The following is a 16,914-nucleotide window of genomic DNA, read 5'->3' as shown; positions in this document are numbered from 1 at the left end:
AGCCCCCACTGCATACACCCCAGTAGGCCCCACTGCGTCCACCCCAGTAGGCCCCACTGCATCCATCCCAGTAGCCCCCACTGCATACACCACAGTAGGCCCCACTGCATCCAGCCACCCCAGTACACCCGACTGCATCCACCCCAGTAGGCCTCACTGCATTCACCCCAGTAGGCCCCACTGCGTCCACCCCAGTAGGTCTCACTGCATTCACCCCAGTAGGCCCCACTGCGTCCACCCCAGTAGGCCCCACTGCGTCCACCCCAGTAGGCCCCACTGCGTCCACCCCAGTAGGCCCCACTGCATACACCACAGTAGGCCCCACTGCATACACCACTGCATATACCACAGTAGGCCTCACTGCATACACCACAGTAGGTCTCACTGCATTCACCCCAGTAGGCCCCACTGCATCCACCCCAGTAGGCCCCACTGCATCCACCCCAGTAGGCATCACTGCATCCACCCCAGTAGGCCCCACTGCATCCACCCCAGTAGGCCCCACTTCATCCACCCCAGTAGCCCCCCCTGCATCCACCCCAGTAGGCCTCACTGCATACACCACAGTAGGCCCCACTGCATACACCACTGCATATACCACAGTAGGCCTCACTGCATCCACCACAGTAGGCCTCACTGCATCCACCCCAGTAGCCCCCACTGCATCCACCCCAGTAGCCCCCACTGCATCCACCCCAGTAGGCCTCACTGCATACACCACTGCATATACCACAGTAGGCCTCACTGCATCCACCACAGTAGGCCCCACTGCATCTACCACAGTAGGCCCCACTGCATCCACCACTGCATCCACCCCTGTAGGCCCCACTGCATACACTCCAGTAGGCCTCACTGCATACACCACAGTAGGCCCCACTGCATACACCACTGCATACACCACAGTAGGCCCCACTGCATACACCACAGTAGGCCCCATTGTATACACCACTGCATATACCACAGTAGGCCCCACTGCATACACACTGCATCCACCACAGTAGGCCTCACTGCATACACCCCAGTATGCCCCACTGCATATACCACAGTAGGCCCCACTGCATCCACCACTGCATCCACCGCAGTAGGCAGGCCCCACTGTATACACCACAGTAGGCCCCACTGCATACCCCACAGTAGGCCTCACTGCATCCACCACTGCATACCCCACAGTAGGCCTCACTGCATACACCACCACATACACCACAGTAGGCCTCACTGCACACACCACTGCATACTCCACGTGCCACCTGCACCTTCTCTGTTCCTGGTTGTCCTGGGCTGAAAGACAACTGTTTCCCATTTCTTGGGAAACTAAGGCCCACCCAAGAAGGCAGCTTATGGGCCTGACTTCAGCTGTCTCCTGGGATAGAAGGTGGGGGCTCTGCACCCCTTGTCCTGGCAGGGACACCCCAAACCGTACTCTACTCAGCACTGATGGAGGAAAGAAGGTCCCTAATGCACTTAATTTTAGCCCAGGGAGACCTGGGTGGAATTCTGAGCTCCTAAACTGGAGGCCAGTGGATCTGTGCTGTTTTCAGTTGCTGGGCTTGCAGCATGTTACAGCAGCAAACAGCAAACTGATACTGGCCACCTCAGGGTCACAGAAGACATGGTCTGCACACTGCCACCAGCCAAAGCTGGGTCCTATGGCCTCCACACCAAGACTAGGGACAGGAGTGACTGATGGCACTGTGGCCGGCTGTGGACATCAGCACTAAGGGTGGGCCCTGTCCCCTGGGACCAGCAGGATTACCTGATTCTTGTTCAAACTGGGTCCTCCATCACAGAGAGGAAGCAGCAGGGGTGTGGTGAGGACAGTTGGGGCTTGGGTGGAAGAGTTACTGCGGAAAGGGCTGGACTGTGCAGGCCCAGCAGCAGGGTCTTGAACTGGCGCTGAACAACCTCGGCTCCACCTTGTGGCCCTGGGAGCCACAGGTACTGTTACAGCTTGGGACATCTGTGACAAGACAAGGCCTGGCCCCTCCAGGATGTCCCTGCACTGGCCCCATGGCCATCAGCATCATGGGCCCCATCACCAGCGGCTTTGGGCTCCCATTTAGGGGCTGCTGATCATGAACTCCTGTGGAGTCCACCACAGGTGTCCTCTGGCTTGAGGAACGTGGTACCATGACCCACACCCTGGAGGCAGCGGTGGGGACGTAAGAGTGTGGCTCCTACAACCCCTGCTGCTCTGGGTCCTATGAGTCCTGCTTGAATAAAATGTAAGTTGATTTATTGGAAAGGTGCTTTCCTCAGCTGCTAGTGACCAAAACTCAGTTTAAAGTGGTTTCATATTATTGTGGAGGAGTTCAGGCATAGCTGGATCCAGGTCCTCGAATATCACAGGGACTTGCTGGGGCTCCTAGAAGCTCTGAGTCTGGCTGGGCTGCCCTCTTCCTCACCACTGGCAGGAGCCAGCTGCAACCCAGCAGGAAGTGGATATCCCTTTGCCAGCAAAAGTTCTAGGGGGCTCCTCACGAATTGGTAGAGCCTGAGTGGATGCCGACCCTTGGCGCACTTGGCTGGACTGCGGGAGGTGATGCTCCAAAGGAGAAATGTGGTCTGGGAACAAGAGGGCTGGACACCGCCATCCAGTCTAGAGCAGGGAAGGCCTGTCCCCAGTTCAGCACACAGGTCCTAGGACCTCACTTACCTAGAACTGACACCAGTCCCAGCTCAGTGGGGCTGGGAGACTCCAGGAAAGAGACTCCCTCCCAGTGTTGCAGTGGACAGGAGCCTAGGTTCAGGCCATGCCCCCTGTGTACCAGCCACTGCCTGGGTCTGGCAGAAACCTCGGGTCCTGGGGTCTGTGCCCACTTTGCAGATGGATCCTGCAGCCAGAGGCCCAGAGCCTCCTGCTGTCCCCAAGCAGCCACGGTGGGCTGCTCACAGCGGTGGAGGCAGAAGTCCCACAGTGGTCAGGCTGGCTGAGAACCAGCTGCTAGTGACCATTGGCAGAGCCGTGTCCCTTCAGTAGCTCCCCGGGGGCTGCTCCACAGCTCTTCCAGTCTCAGAGGCCACCCACACTCGGGTCTGAGGTCCCTTCTTCCACTATCGCTTCCAGCGATGGCTGCCAAGACCTCTCTGCCCCACGTCTCTCACCCCAGCAGAAAGGATGTCTACTTTGAGGACCCTCAGTGACATGAGGCCCACCTGGGCAATCTGGGAAACCCTCTTCTCCTGAAGGTCCTGAACCCAATTCCAGCAGAGCGCCTCAGGGCCTCGGGGTCAGGGTCTGGCCTGATGTCCTCCTGCAGCTGTGCTGCCCACTGCCCTCGGGTGGCGCTTCTCTGAGTTGCAGCTGCTCCTCCATCCCTTCTGTGCCCGGCCCAGCTCTCAGGTCTCAGCGTCCCTGCTGATCTCCCTCAGCAGTCGGGGCACCTCCAGCTTCAGGTGCCCTCCCAGCATCTGCCAGGCCCTGTACTGTCCAGTTGCTGGTCAGGCCGGGGGGAGAGAAGCCTGGAAGGTGCGCAGAGGCACAGGGAGTCGTGCCTGGCGTCTGAGCCGAGGAGGGTCTACAGAGTAGGGTAGGAAGTGGGAGGCAGGGGGAGGCTGGCGAGGACGCGGAGGCTTAAAGAGAAGGGCAGAACGGGGGAGAGCAAAGGTGTCTGGCACGAGGGTCTCAGGAGGAGGGGTCCCCCACTTGCTCGAGGTCCCAGTACACCAGGCCAGAGAGCAGGCTGGAGGGGCCCTGAACCCACGCCAACCAGACAATGACCCTTTGATTTGCCCAGCTCAGATGGCAGAGCCCTAGCAGGGTCAGGTCTCGGCCATGGTCACACTGTCCAGCCCCCACACACCCTCAGTGAGAACACAGGGTCCCATCCCTGCCCACTCCCCAGCCTCAGAGAATCTCTGGGGGACTGCCAGAGGCCAGGGCCAGGTCAGAACAGGAGGGTATGTCTGCACTAGGGCAGAAACTTGGCCCTTGGCCACCGGCTAGGGGACAGCAATCAGGATGGGCAGCTCAGGCCTGCGCCAGGGTCTGGGCGTGGCTCCTGGTGGTGGCAGAGCTCTGAAGGCAGGACAGACTTGTCCTATGGCTCCAGGGAGCCTCAGTTTCCCCACTGGAGGAGGGGGAGAAAGCAGGAATGGAGGCCGAGGAGACTCAGCTTTTTATTGTCCTTGAGAGCGCTCACACTCTCCCAGCCATAGGTCAGGCTACTGGTCTGCATGATCTGGAGGGACTCCAGCAGGGTCTCTCCTGCTGCCACTAATTATCTCAGAAGCACAGGGGACTCCACAGAACCCACACACACTTGAGGGGTGTCCTGACCACCTGGAGTGCCCCCACACTAGACGGAATCAGCTCCAAAAAGAATGGTAAGGAGCACCTCTGCTCAGGCCACCTGGGAGGGCGGGAAGACCCTCTAAAACCTACCAATGTGACTGTGTGGCCTGCGCTGCTACTGGCCCGGGGTTGGCACCAGCAGTGGCCCAGAAGCTGTGGACCCTGGTGAGAAGGCCACTGCTGTCCTCTTGTTCTGGGAGCAACTGTCTGGGGATCTCTCCTGCTGCACCCCTCCACCTGTCCTTCCCCTAATTACTTGCTGGTGTGTCTACTGGTCAGTGGCCAGGTGGTGGGTAGATGGCAGGTGTGAACAGAGCAGAAACTGTCCAAGTCACGCTTAGGCTCTGAAGGCACCCTCTTGCCAATCCCAAGGTGGTGTCCAGCTCCCCAGACCTGAACCTGTAGTTCAGAGCCATAGCCATGCAACCAAAGCCTCCCCAGCCTGACCAGACACCTGGAGGCTGCCACCGGTTACCACCTCCAATTCACGTCATAGGAAATCTGTCCCCTGACCCCCGCTACACCCGTATCTTCCCAGACCAACTCTCTGGCTCCCAGATGGGACCTGGGCCCTCCCCCAGTTGCCACCCCAGGCAGGCCCGGCCCTGCACCGCGCGGGACACGTCCGGTCCCCGCCACCCGCGCCGCGCCCCGCCCCGCCGCCGGCCCCGCCTGCGGGCCGCGGGACCTTTATAACAAGCGCCCGCCCCGCGCTGCAAGTCGGCGCCTAGCTCTCTGTTCGCCATGCGTCCCGGGGCGCAGGGGCCGCTGTGGCCACTGCCCTGGGGGGCCCTGGCCTGGGCCGTGGGCTTCGTGGGCTACGTGGGCTCGGGGGACCCCGCGCCCGGTGAGTGGGGCGGCCGGAAGGGGCGGGCGGGGCGGCCACCCACGTGGGCCTGGGGAATGCGGCTGCGATGCTGGGGCGCGGCAGCTGGGCCAGGGGTGTCCGACAGCAGGCTGGCGCCCGGTTCCCCAGGCCAAAGGTCTGAAGAGGGCAATCCCAGGGCCAGCAGAGCTGAGGTTGGCCAGCACACCCACTGCCATTTATTGAGCACTCAGCGTCTACCTCTGTATCCCCAAATCCTCAGAACAGCCAGTGTGTGGGTGCTCTTACCACCCCCGTTTTCCAGATGGGGAAACTGAGGCTCAGGGTCACAAAGCCTTAAGTGGCCAAGCCAGGATGGGAAGTGAATCATCAGGGTGGGTCCAGATGCCCGAGAGAGGCAACTGGGTGGCCTGGCCACCGTACCCAGAACTCCAGCTGGGTTGCAGATCTTCCCCAGACGGGGTGGGTCTTGGGACCCTCATACCTGCCACTGGCTGGGAGGGCTGGGCCACGACACCCTCACTCCTGGACTCCGTTTCCCCTTTTGTAAGACGGGTGTTGAGGTGCTGGGCTCTCGGAGCCGGTCCCTGAGAGGCACTCGGTGTGTCTGGAAGCCACAGACAGTTCTGGGATGGGGGCTGCAACCTCTGGAGCCCCTGTTTCGGGAGGGGGGCAATGGCCTTCTGCCTCCCACCCTCCCACCCCACCCGCAGCAGCCTCACCCCAGCCTGGTGGAGGGGAGAGCAAGCCCCCTCCCCGAAGGCCTTGTCCCCTGGGGAGCCGGTGAGCTCATGCCGGGAGAATGTTCCTAAGTTGGAGTGAGTAAGAGGCGGGCCAGGCGAGGGGGGGCTGCCAAGCCAGGGGCTCTGTGCCCTCGGGCGCTGTCTAGACAGAGGGCAGAGGCGGGAGAAGGGCTGCAGGCCCACTCACCCTGACTTGTCCAGTGCCTGGCATTTGACTGGTTGGGCGGGAGGCCAGTTCCCAGGCCTTCGGGAGGAGAGTCAGGGCTGGTGGTACAGAAGTGGGGGTGGGGCTCAGAAAGGAGGGACCCCCAAAGGGGCCAAGCCTGGGTGTGCATCCATGTGCTCTCTGCACTCCGGAGCCGTGGAGCATGGCAGTATGTGTCCCAGTGGTGGGGCAGAGGCTGGCTGTCAGGAGGGCCTGCAGGCAGTGTCCCCTCTCCCACAGGGGGTGTCTGCTGGCTCCAGCAGGGCCAGGAGGCCACCTGCAGCCTGGTGCTGAGGACTGACGTGAGCCAGGCTGAGTGCTGCGCTTCTGGCAGCATCGACACTGCTTGGTCCAACTTCACCCACCCAGGGAACAAGATCAGCCTCCTGGGATTCCTAGGCCTCGTCCACTGTCTGCCCTGCAGAGGTGAGCCCCCAGCAATGCTAGGGCCAGGGGCAGGGCACTGCGGCTCAGCCCAGAAGCAGCAAGAAGAGCCACCATGGTTGACAGGGGGATGTCAGGAGCAAGATTCCTGTCACTGCAGGATGCAGGCCTGAGGGGTGGGGTGCACCCAGGAGATTCCCAGCTTCATCCCAGGGCCTTCAGTTTGAATGGCTCTGCCACCCACCCCCCAAATGGCAGAGGCCACTTGGCTCACACCTAGCTCCTGGAGAGCTGGTTCCCAGAGCCCACACAGGGCCCTTAATGCCACCGACTATGCATGTTCAATAGGCTTGTACCTCTGGACCTTGCTCTAAGAAATCTTGCCCCCCACATCACATCATGAGCAGAATGAAAGAGTCCAGAGTCCTCTGCCTTGGAGGATGGGCTGGTTGGAGGACCTTCCTAGTCCCCAGTGGTCAGGCTGAAGTTGCAGGAGCCCAGAGAGGGTTCCAGGGCAGGATGTGAAGAAGTGTGCGTCAGAGCTGGGTTCTGCAGCGTGAGGAGGAGTCCGCTGGGCAGAGCCCATGGTCCAGAGTCAGCCAGGGAGCTGGGAGGAGGGGGGCACAGGGCTGCAGACCTGAAGGCCAAGCCGGGGAGCTCAGACTGGGGGCCTCAGAAGTGATCAATCCCAGATCAGCCTGGCTGGGTGGTCCTGAACTCATTCCCACCCGAAGCTCTCCAGACTCCCTGCCTCTGGCTTCTGGAGAACAGACTTCAGAAAGTGCCTGACCTGGGCACGAAATGGCCCAGAACTCTGTCCCCACAACCTCATCTGGCCCTGAGATGGGAACCTGGCCCCTTTCCCTTTCCCTTCTGAAGCCACCGGAGTGGTTCCAGATGTGCATGTGGGCGGGGTGGGAGGTGCCCGGGTGCAGCCTACATGATGATGCCCAGAGGGGACTCTGGCCATTGTCCTGGGCAAGATGGCTCACCCTGTAAGGTGGGATCCCCATCCCCTTTATGCATAGGGAAACTGCGGCCGGGATCTTCAGAGTTCAGGATCCAGACACCCAAGCAACAGAAAGGGGCAGGCAGGTGTGCATTACAGGTCCCGGCTCCTGTCCGCCCGCCCCTCACAGCTTGACCAGGCCTCAGGGAGGATGCTACGAGGCTTACCCTAGCCAGACCTGAGAAATGGGGCTGCAGGAGTGAGCCCCAGTTTCAGGAGGTTGTGAGAGGCCCCTTCCCCACGAAATGCTCTTTGGGCTCGGGCGGGATCACACCTGCCCTCACTGACACCTCCTGGAGAGGTCCTGGCCACAGAAGGAACAGATCTGCGAGTGCCCTCCGATCCGTGCCAGGCCCCGGGTGGAGGCCCTTCCAGGGCTGATGCAGCTGCCCGGCAGGCCTTCCCCGAAACGCGCAGAAAGCGGGGAACAGACGTCGGCCTCGCTGCGGAGGGAAGTGAGCTCGGCCACTGGACCCCAGATTCTCGGCAGAGACCCCCGCCCGCCCACGTGGAGCCAAGCTCCTCACCAAGTCTCCGCCCAGGCGCAGAACAAACCCTGTCCCCCAGTAGGTCCACGCGCAGACTCCACGCCGGGCGGGCGCGTCCCGGTGCTCCCGACCAGGATCGGGACACGCCGCGGCCCTAGGCCCTGCCGCTATCCTTCAGCAGCGTGGATGAGGGACCTGAGGACCCTTCCGGGCGGCGCCCAGACCCAAGAGCTCGTGTCCTTTCCCGCAGATTCCTGTGACGGCGTGGAGTGTGGCCCCGGCAAGGCGTGCCGCATGCTGGGGGGCCGCCCGCGCTGCGAGTGCGCACCAGACTGCGCTGGTCTCCCGGAGCGCCTGCAAGTTTGCGGCTCGGACGGCGCCACCTACCGCGACGAGTGCGAGCTGCGCGCCGCGCGCTGCCGAGGCCACCCGGACCTGCGCGTCATGTATCCCGGCCGCTGCCAAAGTAGGCGGGGCGGGGCGGGGCGGGGCCTGGGGGAGGGCGGGGCCTCGCGGACCTGCGGTGGAGTACTGGGGCGCTGCCGCACAACACCGGGATGGGGCTGGGTATCCGCTAGCGCGCGTCTCGGGAATTGAATCAAGAAGCAGTGCGGCTCCCGCGTGCTGCCAGAGGGGGCGGGGTTGAAGACGGAACCAGAAACTGGGACCTGCGGGTGGAGCCAGAACTTGGTGGCTGAGGGGGCGGGGTTCGGGAAGAGCGGCGGCTCCGGTTATAGCCAGAGGGCGGAGCTTATGGGAGTGGGGCGAGAGGGGGCGGAACCAGATGTCGGTACCAGGAGAGCGGGGCTTGGGGGTAGAGAGGGGTGGAGCTTGATGCTGGTACAGAAGGGGCGGCCTGTGGGTGAGGCGAGAGGGGCAGAGCTTGGTCCTGGATGCAGTCTCACAGGTTTCGTGGGGGGAGCCCCCCGGTATAGTCCCAGGGCACACTCGCGTGGAGAGCCGTGCGCCCTCAGGGGCCAGGCCGGGCGTACCGAGAGGTCAAGGCTGTGGGCCTATCCGGCGATTCTCGGAGCTGTGTCGCCCCTGACCCTCCCTCGCGTCTGGCCTGCAGAGTCCTGCGTGCACGTGGTGTGCCCACGGCCCCAGTCGTGCGTGGTGGACCAGACCGGCAGTGCGCACTGCGTGATGTGTCGATCCGCGCCCTGCCCGGCGCCTACCATTCCCGGCCAAGAGCTTTGCGGCAACAACAACGTCACCTATATCTCCTCGTGCCACCTGCGCCAGGCCACGTGTTTCCTGGGTCGCTCCATCGGCGTTCGCCACCCTGGAAGCTGCGCAGGTGAGGCGGGGCCAGTTGGGAACGCCAACCTCCGCGCTGGCAGCTCTCAAGCTCTGCTCCTCCCTGCCCTGCAGGCGCTCGCGAGGAGCAGTCGGAGGTCGAGTCGGAGGAGGAGAACTTCGTGTGAGCTGCAGCAGCACCGCCTGGCGTTCGAGGCCGTCCCTCTTATTTATTGTCACAGCAGCAGAATCTAATTTATGTCCCGCGGACTACTGAACCTGAGTGGGGATTTCTTGGGGATCCCAGAGCGCACTGAAGATGTCTTGGAAGGGCGGAGGGAAGGAGACCTCCCAAAGGGCCAGTGGATGTGGCTGCCCTGGAGACGCAGCATCAGGTTAGGGGACCTCCTGGGGAAGCCCAGCCCCTATCCTAGGTACCTGCCCAGAGGATCCCGTTTCTGCTTCTTTGGAGATGCCTGTCGGTTACACCGCCAGCGCGCTGCACTGGCGGCCCCTGCTAATGGTTTGTGAGAAGCTCCACGGCCCTCCCCTCCCCAGGACAGAGGTGAGGAGGCTGGCCTCAAAGCCCGGCGCTGGGGCCCAGGGCAGGTGCCCATACCAGATAAGCAAAAGGCCAAAAAGTGGCATGGTGGCCTCCCAGCCCAAGAACCACAGGTTCCTGCCTCCCCACTACCTCTGCCTCCCAGTAAGAAATGCCCTGCATGTTGCCTGAGCAGGGTCCCATCCATGCCTCCTGTCTCGGGCACATCTGCCCACCACCTCCCAGAGGTTCAACTGGTGAGATTCCATGGCCTCAGATGTGGGGCCACCAGCACTCACCCAGAACTGTGTCCTGTGTCCTGCAATGTGCTGTCCACTTAGGGATGACCAGATGGGGACCACGAGCCCCAGCTTACCCCAAGAGTGGGGACCAAGACTGACCTGGGCAGCGCTGGGTTCCTGCTGCCCAGTGGCAGGCCTTGGCCAGGGCTTTAGACCCAGTTCCCCAATAGCCTCTAGCCACCTGTCAGCTGGGCTGGGGGTGGCCGCACCAGCTAGTTCTGGAGCCAGTCCCTGAGGCTGCTACCCTCCACTCAGACTGTGTTGGAGACCAGAGGCAAACCAGTGGGCAGAGAGCCCAGCTCCCTGGTCCAGGGCCAGGTGGACAGTGAGGCCCTGCCCATCTTTCTCCAGCCCAGAGAGCTGTGCTGCAAATTCCAGTGAGCACCCCGAGCCAGGGGTCCACTGAGCCCACAGGGCGGCCTTCCCCACCCTGGGTTCTGCCTCACCAAAGAAATAAAGACTGGAAAGGCTACTGGGGGTGTCCAGGCCTGCCTTCGCCTCCTCTCTCTGGGTCTTGTGCTGCCCCGCAGCGAGGGGGTGACTAGTGGAGTCCTGGGAGCATCCAGAGAAGCCTGGGCTTGTGTTCCTGGGCTCAGCTCCACCTCCAAGCAATGGAGGGCAGCAGGAGGGACTGAGTAGGAGAGGGGAGGGAGAAAAGGGGCCTTTGTGGGTGGGGAAGGCAGGGGTGCGAGACAGCTCAGGACGACCCCAAGAAGCCAGCTGGCTGGGGGTTCAAAAACAAATCCCGGCCTCAGAGTTGGGGTGCAACAGCAGTAGCCATGTGATTGTACAGCCTGGGGCAATCTCCTTCTGTGACCGGCCACCTGCTGTGGTCATCAGAGGACGGGGGGCAAGGCTTGGGAGGCCAGGCCCACCTGAGATAGGGAGACCCCTGTCCAGCATCCCTGCAGCCCCACCCCTCCTCAGAGCACTCCAGGTTTCCCAGCCTCAGTTTCCCCACCCGGACACTGGTGGGCTTGTCGGTCTTCTCGGCAGGGGTGCTGGGGTCCAGGGTGGGAGGGCCGGATACCTCCTCAGAGGTCCGTGGGGGGCATGGAAGGATGGAAAGGACTGCAGGCAAGACAGACACTGGCTGGTCCGGGCCCCGGAACTGTCCGTGGCAGAGGCTGGTGCCCACGTGTCTAGTCATCAACTGGGTTCGGTTCTGCTCTCTTCATTTGCAGCAGAGATCCCCCACAACCAGTGCCTGGGCCTCAGGGTCCAGCCATGGGGTGCTGCAGTCCAAGTGGCAGGTCATCAGCAGGGCTGTGGCTCAGGCAGCGCCCAGGCGGTGCTCTGCAATCCTAGGTGGGGCGGCCTCCCCGAACCACACCCCAGATCCAGGCCACGAAGGCAGAGACCTGTGTGTACACATCGGGGGTCTTGGGGTCACCGCACCAGAGGCCTGAGAAGGAGATGAGGCCTTGGGCCCGGCCCCTGCACACCAGAGGCCCTCCGGAGTCCGCCTAGGGTGAAGGAGAAGGGAGGTAAGGGGCCGTGGATCTCGTTTCCCTAAAGGAGCCTCTGCAGGTGAATCACACACCCCCCACACACCCTGCTTTAAAACCTTTCAGCAGCTCCCTAGTGCTCTCTTCTGCCTTCCAGGCCGCAAGGACCCAACCCTGCCCTCCCTCTGCCCTTCTTGCCCCTGACTCTGGGCTGCAACCACACCAGCCTCAGGCTCTTCCCACATTTGCACGTCCTAGAGACCTGTTTGTCCGGTGGAGTCTGTGATCTTTGTGCAGTGCACCACCTGCCCGAATGTACTTAGTAGTCCTCTAAGCCATCTCTGCCTGGCATACCTTCCCTCAGACCTCAAGGCTTCAAATTTCATCTCCACGCTGCTCTTCTCAGAGAGGCCTCCCGGACACCCACCCTAAAATCTCCCCTGGTCCAACCACCCTAACTGCCCTCTGGACTCAGCTCTGACCCTATGAAGCAGGAACTACCAGTGTAGCGGTTTCACTGCTGGAAGCAGTGCGGCCCAGAGACATGAGGTGGCGCTGCCTGCATTGGATTCAGGCTGGTGGGCGCTGGAGTCTGTCTACACCACGCCTCTCTTCCCTGGAGCTGACGACCCTCCCTCCCGGCCATTTCCCCAGAGCTGCCCGCGTTCACGTGTTTTCCAGGAGTCGGGCAGGGGCGGCTTCCTGTGGCCCTGCTCTGCCCCCTGCTGGACACTGCTTGTGGCTGCACAAGGAGGGCCGCTCCGTGCCTGCGCACCCCGACAGCCCAGCACCACACCCCGGTGGCCCGGGGGACGCCCCGCCCTTCCTGGTCGCAGCACCGGGGCCCGGGGCCCGAGGCCGCCCCTGCCCAGCCCTGACCCCCGGCGGCGGCTCTTTGCCCTACGTAAGCGGGTGGGTGGGGGCACTTACCGAGCAGAAGCCCCGCCTCCGCCGGTCCCCACTGCGGGTGCAGAGCATGTGGGGGCTCAGCTGGCCCCTCCAGGAGCTATTGCAGACGTCCAGGCCCAGCACACGGACCTCGGCCTCCATCAGTCCTGGGGGGGGCTCTTCGAAGTCCGACACGAAGCCCCAGCCGGCCACCCGGCAGCGCGCCCCGGCCGCGGGTGGCCTGGCGCCGCTCCGCGGCAGGTGCAGCAGCCCCACCGCAGGCCCGAGGACCGCAGAGCCGTTGAGCTGCGGGGAGAGGCCGACTCAGGGCTCCGCCCACGGCGCGCCGACCTGGGACCGCCGCGCCCCGAGGAGGCCGTCTGGGGCCGCCGCAGGTGCCCTGGGCCTCCGCCCACCAGATTCCATCTCACCAGCCTGCGCCTCCTTCCTGCTCTTAGCCCTCCGTGGCTCCCCAGTGCCCTCGGGGTCCACCGTTAACATGGACCAGGCCGACGGTTCCCCAGCCTGTCTCGCCTCCTGCCAGGGCAGGTTTGCTGAGGCTCCTCCTGGTGCCCTGCTGGGGCCACCCTCCCTCCACAGGGAAGCCTCCTCACTCAGGTCCAAGGGGGAGGCCCGGGCTCCGCCGCAGCACCCTGCCAGAACCAGAACCAGAACCCAGCAGCTGCCCGTGGCCCACAGAGGTCCTCGGGGGCTGCACAGAGCGGGGAGGCGGCTGGGACTGAGGGGCTGCCATCCTCAGAGGCAGACAGTGGCGCAGACCCTGGGCTGGGACTCACTCCCCTTGGTGCTGCAGGCACTTCATGGCCGACTGCTGGCCTGCCTCAGTTTCCCCATCTGTAGAGGGGCCAAGCGAACGTGAGCGGCAGGTGCAGGGCGCTGGGGTGTCGGGTGAGCAGGTCCCCCAGGCCGTGGCAGCTGGGAGTGCAGACCTCCTTGATGGGCTAGGGAAGGACGGTGCCCCCACACCTGCCCACGGACCTGTCCACGGACCCGGGCGGGTGTCTCGAAGGTCCAGGGCAGGTTGGGTGTGCTCCCCCCTGAATACCAGGCCCTGGGGTCACCTGGGTCCACCCAGGACTCCCACGGAAGGGCCCCTGCAGCCCAGGGCAGGCTGCGGTCTTTGATGGAAGCCTGGACCTCACCCATCCCCTCTTTCAAGTATGGAGCCTGATTGTACCATGGGTGGCCATCAAGGTCCAGAGGAGGCATCAAGCAATGGCCCAGGTGTACAGGTGACTCTGGTGCCAGACAGAAGCAGGGGACAGGTGAGGGGAGGGCTGCCAAACGCCAGGGAAGGGCACCGAGCTGATACTGGAAAGATCCCCCCTCCTCCTCCACGCAGCGGAGCCGGCCCAGCCTGCGCCAGGGCCGGGAGGAGGGGCACGTGGGAGGCGGAGCCAGGTGGCCGGGCCAGGAGGGGTGACTGGCTCAGGTGCTCACAGGGCCCCTCCGCCTCATTGGGTGCTAGTGGCTCAGCGGTGGCCTCTTGCCTGGCACATGCGAGGCCTTGGCTTTGGTCCCCAGCACCACAAAACACAAATCCAGAGGTCACACTGGGTGTGGCCGCCCTGCTCACCCGCAGCAGGCAGATGTCGTTGGCGTGGGTGGCCGGCTGGTAGTCGGGGTGCCTGGTCACCGCCGCAATGCCGAACACCTGCCGGGTGGGCTCCTGGGGTCGCAGCGTGTGGGCCCCGAGCACCACCAGGGCCTCACGGGGGTCCCTATGGAGAGTGGCAGGACAGAACAGGGGCCTGAGACCCTCCTCCAAGTAAGGGGCCTAGCCCTGTGGCCTCAGCTCAGTGACATCTCAGGAGCTGCAGGACCGGTCAGAATCCTGGCTAGGACACACTTAGAGTGAGCATGGTGCTTAGCATGTTGGTGGTCCGGCCCCCACCTGACACAGGTGATAGCAATGATGGCAGCCCCGTGGGGTCACCGTCCCCCTGCCTCCTCACCACCCCGCCACCCCTCCTCCCATTCTCCTTGCTGCCTGTGTGGGTCCTGAGAGACCCCGACAAGCTGTGGCGTCCACCCTGTCCCTGCAGAGCCCGGCTCCCTGCTGGCCAGGAAGAACCTCACCTGTGGCTGAAGCAGTGGGCAGCGGAGACCACCCAGCGGGATCGGAGCAGGAAGCCCCCACAGTGGTGCTGGCCCCCGAAGCTCACAGAGGCCATGTAGGGCCGGGAGTGGGGAGTCACCTCACGGCCCCCGATGATCTGCGCCCCCAGGGAGCCTGCAGTGGGGCAGCTGTGTGAGGGGCCAGGCCGGGCACCAGGCAGGTGGGCACAGGGCAGGGTGGGGGAGAGGCAGAGACACACAGGGGCAGGAGAGAGCGTCTGCAGGGGCCTTGGGACCCTGTAAGCCTGGGGTCCCATCCCCAGCTGAGTGGCTGCCCCAGGGCCACGGCCAGGTGCAGGGCCACCTGGGACTCCCCTGCGGGAGTCGGAGGGGCTGGGGTGGGAGTCAGGATCCTTACCAGGGGCCCTGGTAGGCAGTGTCAGGGCCGCGGCCAGGGTCAGCAGCAGGCACCCCCAGTCCCCCAGCCTGGGCCCCATGGCCAGGCAGGCTCCTCTCCCACAGAGACCTCTGGGCTGCAGCCCCACCCCCACCCAACGGTCCGGAAGGGGGGAAAGGGCTGTGGGTTGTGGTCAGGAGGCCGTGGACCGCCCAGGCACAGCTGGGTGCTTCTGGGAAACTGGGCAACCTGGCTGTCCTCCGTGCACAGAGGCCAAAGCTGGCCCTGAGGCGAGCCGGGCCCTGGGGACTCTGGTCCTCGAGGACTGCTGCAGGGCCTCGGCTCCGGGTCTCTCCAGGCCTCCGCTTACCGGGCTCAGAGCTGCTGGACCTTGGAGCTCTCTGCACCCCCACAGGGCCACAACCCAGGACACCAGCAGTCCCCTCCCCACAGGCTGACCTGACCCTGACTGGGTGTGGCCGAGCTCCTGCCACTCAAGCATCGATGTCCCCACTGGCAGCCTCAGCTGACCTCAGGATTGGGAGGACAAGAAGACAGTGCTCTGGAGGGCTCTGACAGTGCCACCTTGGTCACACCACAGGGGCTGGGCACAGGGGGCTGCGGTCCCCTGGGGTGACATCCTGCAGGTGCAGATGGTGTCCTGGGCCACAGGCTGTGCCAAGGGACACCACCGGCAGGTCACGGCCATCGCAGTGGTGGGGTCCCTGCAGTGAGGCCATCTCCATGGTGTGGACATGCCATTTCACTCTGCCACCCTCAGTGAGCCACACAGGACACAGAGGCAGGGTCAGAGACAGGAGAGAGACAGAGACGGAGGGCAGAGAGACAGAGAGGGAGGGAGGGAGGAAAGAGAGAGAGAGAGAGACAGAGAGAGACAGAGTCAGAGAGAGGGAGGGAGGAGAGAGACAGGAGAAAGAAACAGGAGAGAGACAGTAGGAAGAGAGAGAGAGAGAGAGAGGAGAGAGACAGAGAGAGAGGGAGGAGAGGGAGAGAGGGGGAGAGAGAGAGAGGGAGGAGAGGAGAGAGAGACAGAGAGAGGGAGGGAGGAGAGGGGGAGAGGGGGAGAGAGAGGAGGGAGAGAGAGACAGAGAGAGAGAGGGAGGGAGGAGAGAGAGAGAGGAGAGAGAGAGGAGAGAGAGAGAGGGAGGAGAGGAGAGAAAGACAGAGAGAGGGAGGGAGGAGAGAGGGAGAGGGGGAGAGAGAGGAGAGAGAGACAGAGAGAGGGAGGGAGGAGAGAGAGAGAGGAGAGAGAGAGAGGGAGGAGAGGAGAGAAAGACAGAGAGGGAGGGAGGAGAGGGGGAGAGGGGGAGAGAGAGGAGAGAGAGACAGAGAGAGGGAGGGAGGAGAGAGAGAGAGGAGAGAGAGAGAGGGAGGGAGGAGAGAGAGACAGAGAGAGGGAGGGAGGAGAGAGACAGGAGAAAGAAACAGGAGAGAGACAGTAGGAAGAGAGAGAGAGAGAGAGGGAGGAGAGGGGGAGAGGGGGAGAGAGAGGAGAGAGAGAGAGACAGAGAGAGGGAGGGAGGAGAGAGAGAGAGGGGGAGAGGGGGAGAGAGAGGGAGGGAGGAGAGAGAGACAGAGAGAGGGAGGGAGGAGAGAGAGACAGAGGGAGGGAGGAGAGAGAAAAGAGAGAGAGGGAGGGAGGGAGGAGAGAGAGGGAGAAGAGGAGAGAGAGAGGAGGGGGGAGGGAGAGAGAGAGAGGAGAGGAGACAGAGAGAGAGGAGAGAGACATACAGAGACGGGAGAGACACAGACAGAGAGGAGACAGAGAAAGGAGAGACACAGACAGAGAGGAGAGAGACAGAGAAAGGAGAGACATAGACAGAGAGGGAGAGAGAGACGGGAGAGACACAGAGAGGAAAGAGAGACAGGAGAGCAGAGAGGAGAGAGACAGAGAGGGGGGAGACACAGACAGAGAGGAGAGAGACAGAGATGGGAGAGACACAGACAGAGAGAAGAGACACAGAGAGGGGAGAGACAGACAGAGACGGGAGAGACACAGACAGAGAGGGGAGAGACAGAGACGGGAGAGACATAGAGAGGGGAGAGAGAGACA

General features: G+C 63.2%; 2 protein-coding genes across 2 annotated transcripts; one reads left to right on the top strand and one right to left on the bottom strand.

Annotated features, from left to right (window-relative positions):
- The first annotated feature begins 4,998 nt into the window (after positions 1-4,998).
- On the top strand, positions 4,999-10,500 carry Fstl3 (follistatin like 3). The gene is made up of 5 exons (XM_027952614.3): positions 4,999-5,138; positions 6,306-6,491; positions 8,197-8,412; positions 9,019-9,246; positions 9,321-10,500. The coding sequence occupies exons 1-5, from the start codon at positions 5,036-5,038 to the stop codon at positions 9,371-9,373; spliced, it is 786 nt and encodes a 261-aa protein (XP_027808415.1). The 5' UTR covers positions 4,999-5,035; the 3' UTR covers positions 9,374-10,500.
- A 285-nt stretch (positions 10,501-10,785) lies between these two features.
- On the bottom strand, positions 10,786-15,000 carry Prss57 (serine protease 57). The gene is made up of 5 exons (XM_027952613.2): positions 14,862-15,000; positions 14,465-14,618; positions 13,962-14,106; positions 12,407-12,670; positions 10,786-11,494 (listed from the first exon to the last, which is right to left on the bottom strand). The coding sequence occupies exons 1-5, from the start codon at positions 14,938-14,940 to the stop codon at positions 11,333-11,335; spliced, it is 804 nt and encodes a 267-aa protein (XP_027808414.1). The 5' UTR covers positions 14,941-15,000; the 3' UTR covers positions 10,786-11,332.
- Between the last annotated feature and the right edge of the window lie 1,914 nt (positions 15,001-16,914).

The sequence above is a fragment of the Marmota flaviventris genome, chromosome 1 (genome assembly GCF_047511675.1).
Source record: "Marmota flaviventris isolate mMarFla1 chromosome 1, mMarFla1.hap1, whole genome shotgun sequence".
Lineage (NCBI taxonomy): Eukaryota > Metazoa > Chordata > Mammalia > Rodentia > Sciuridae > Marmota > Marmota flaviventris.
This window is presented reverse-complemented; position numbering and strand designations above follow the sequence as displayed.

What these genes read in the sequence shown, in the direction of transcription:
- Prss57 (XM_027952613.2), bottom strand. Translation starts at nt 14,940, where the DNA reads ATGGGGCCCAGGCTGGGGGACTGGGGGTGCCTGCTGCTGACCCTGGCC. An exon ending in ACTGCCTACCAGGGCCCCTG is followed by an intron (nt 14,619 to 14,861) that starts GTAAGGATCCTG and finishes GCCCCACTGCAG; the next exon opens with GCTCCCTGGGGGCGCAGATC. An exon ending in GCCCACTGCTTCAGCCACAG is followed by an intron (nt 14,107 to 14,464) that starts GTGAGGTTCTTC and finishes CACTCTCCATAG; the next exon opens with GGACCCCCGTGAGGCCCTGG.
- Fstl3 (XM_027952614.3), top strand. Translation starts at nt 5,036, where the DNA reads ATGCGTCCCGGGGCGCAGGGGCCGCTGTGGCCACTGCCCTGGGGGGCC. An exon ending in CTCGGGGGACCCCGCGCCCG is followed by an intron (nt 5,139 to 6,305) that starts GTGAGTGGGGCG and finishes CCTCTCCCACAG; the next exon opens with GGGGTGTCTGCTGGCTCCAG. An exon ending in CCACTGTCTGCCCTGCAGAG is followed by an intron (nt 6,492 to 8,196) that starts GTGAGCCCCCAG and finishes CCTTTCCCGCAG; the next exon opens with ATTCCTGTGACGGCGTGGAG.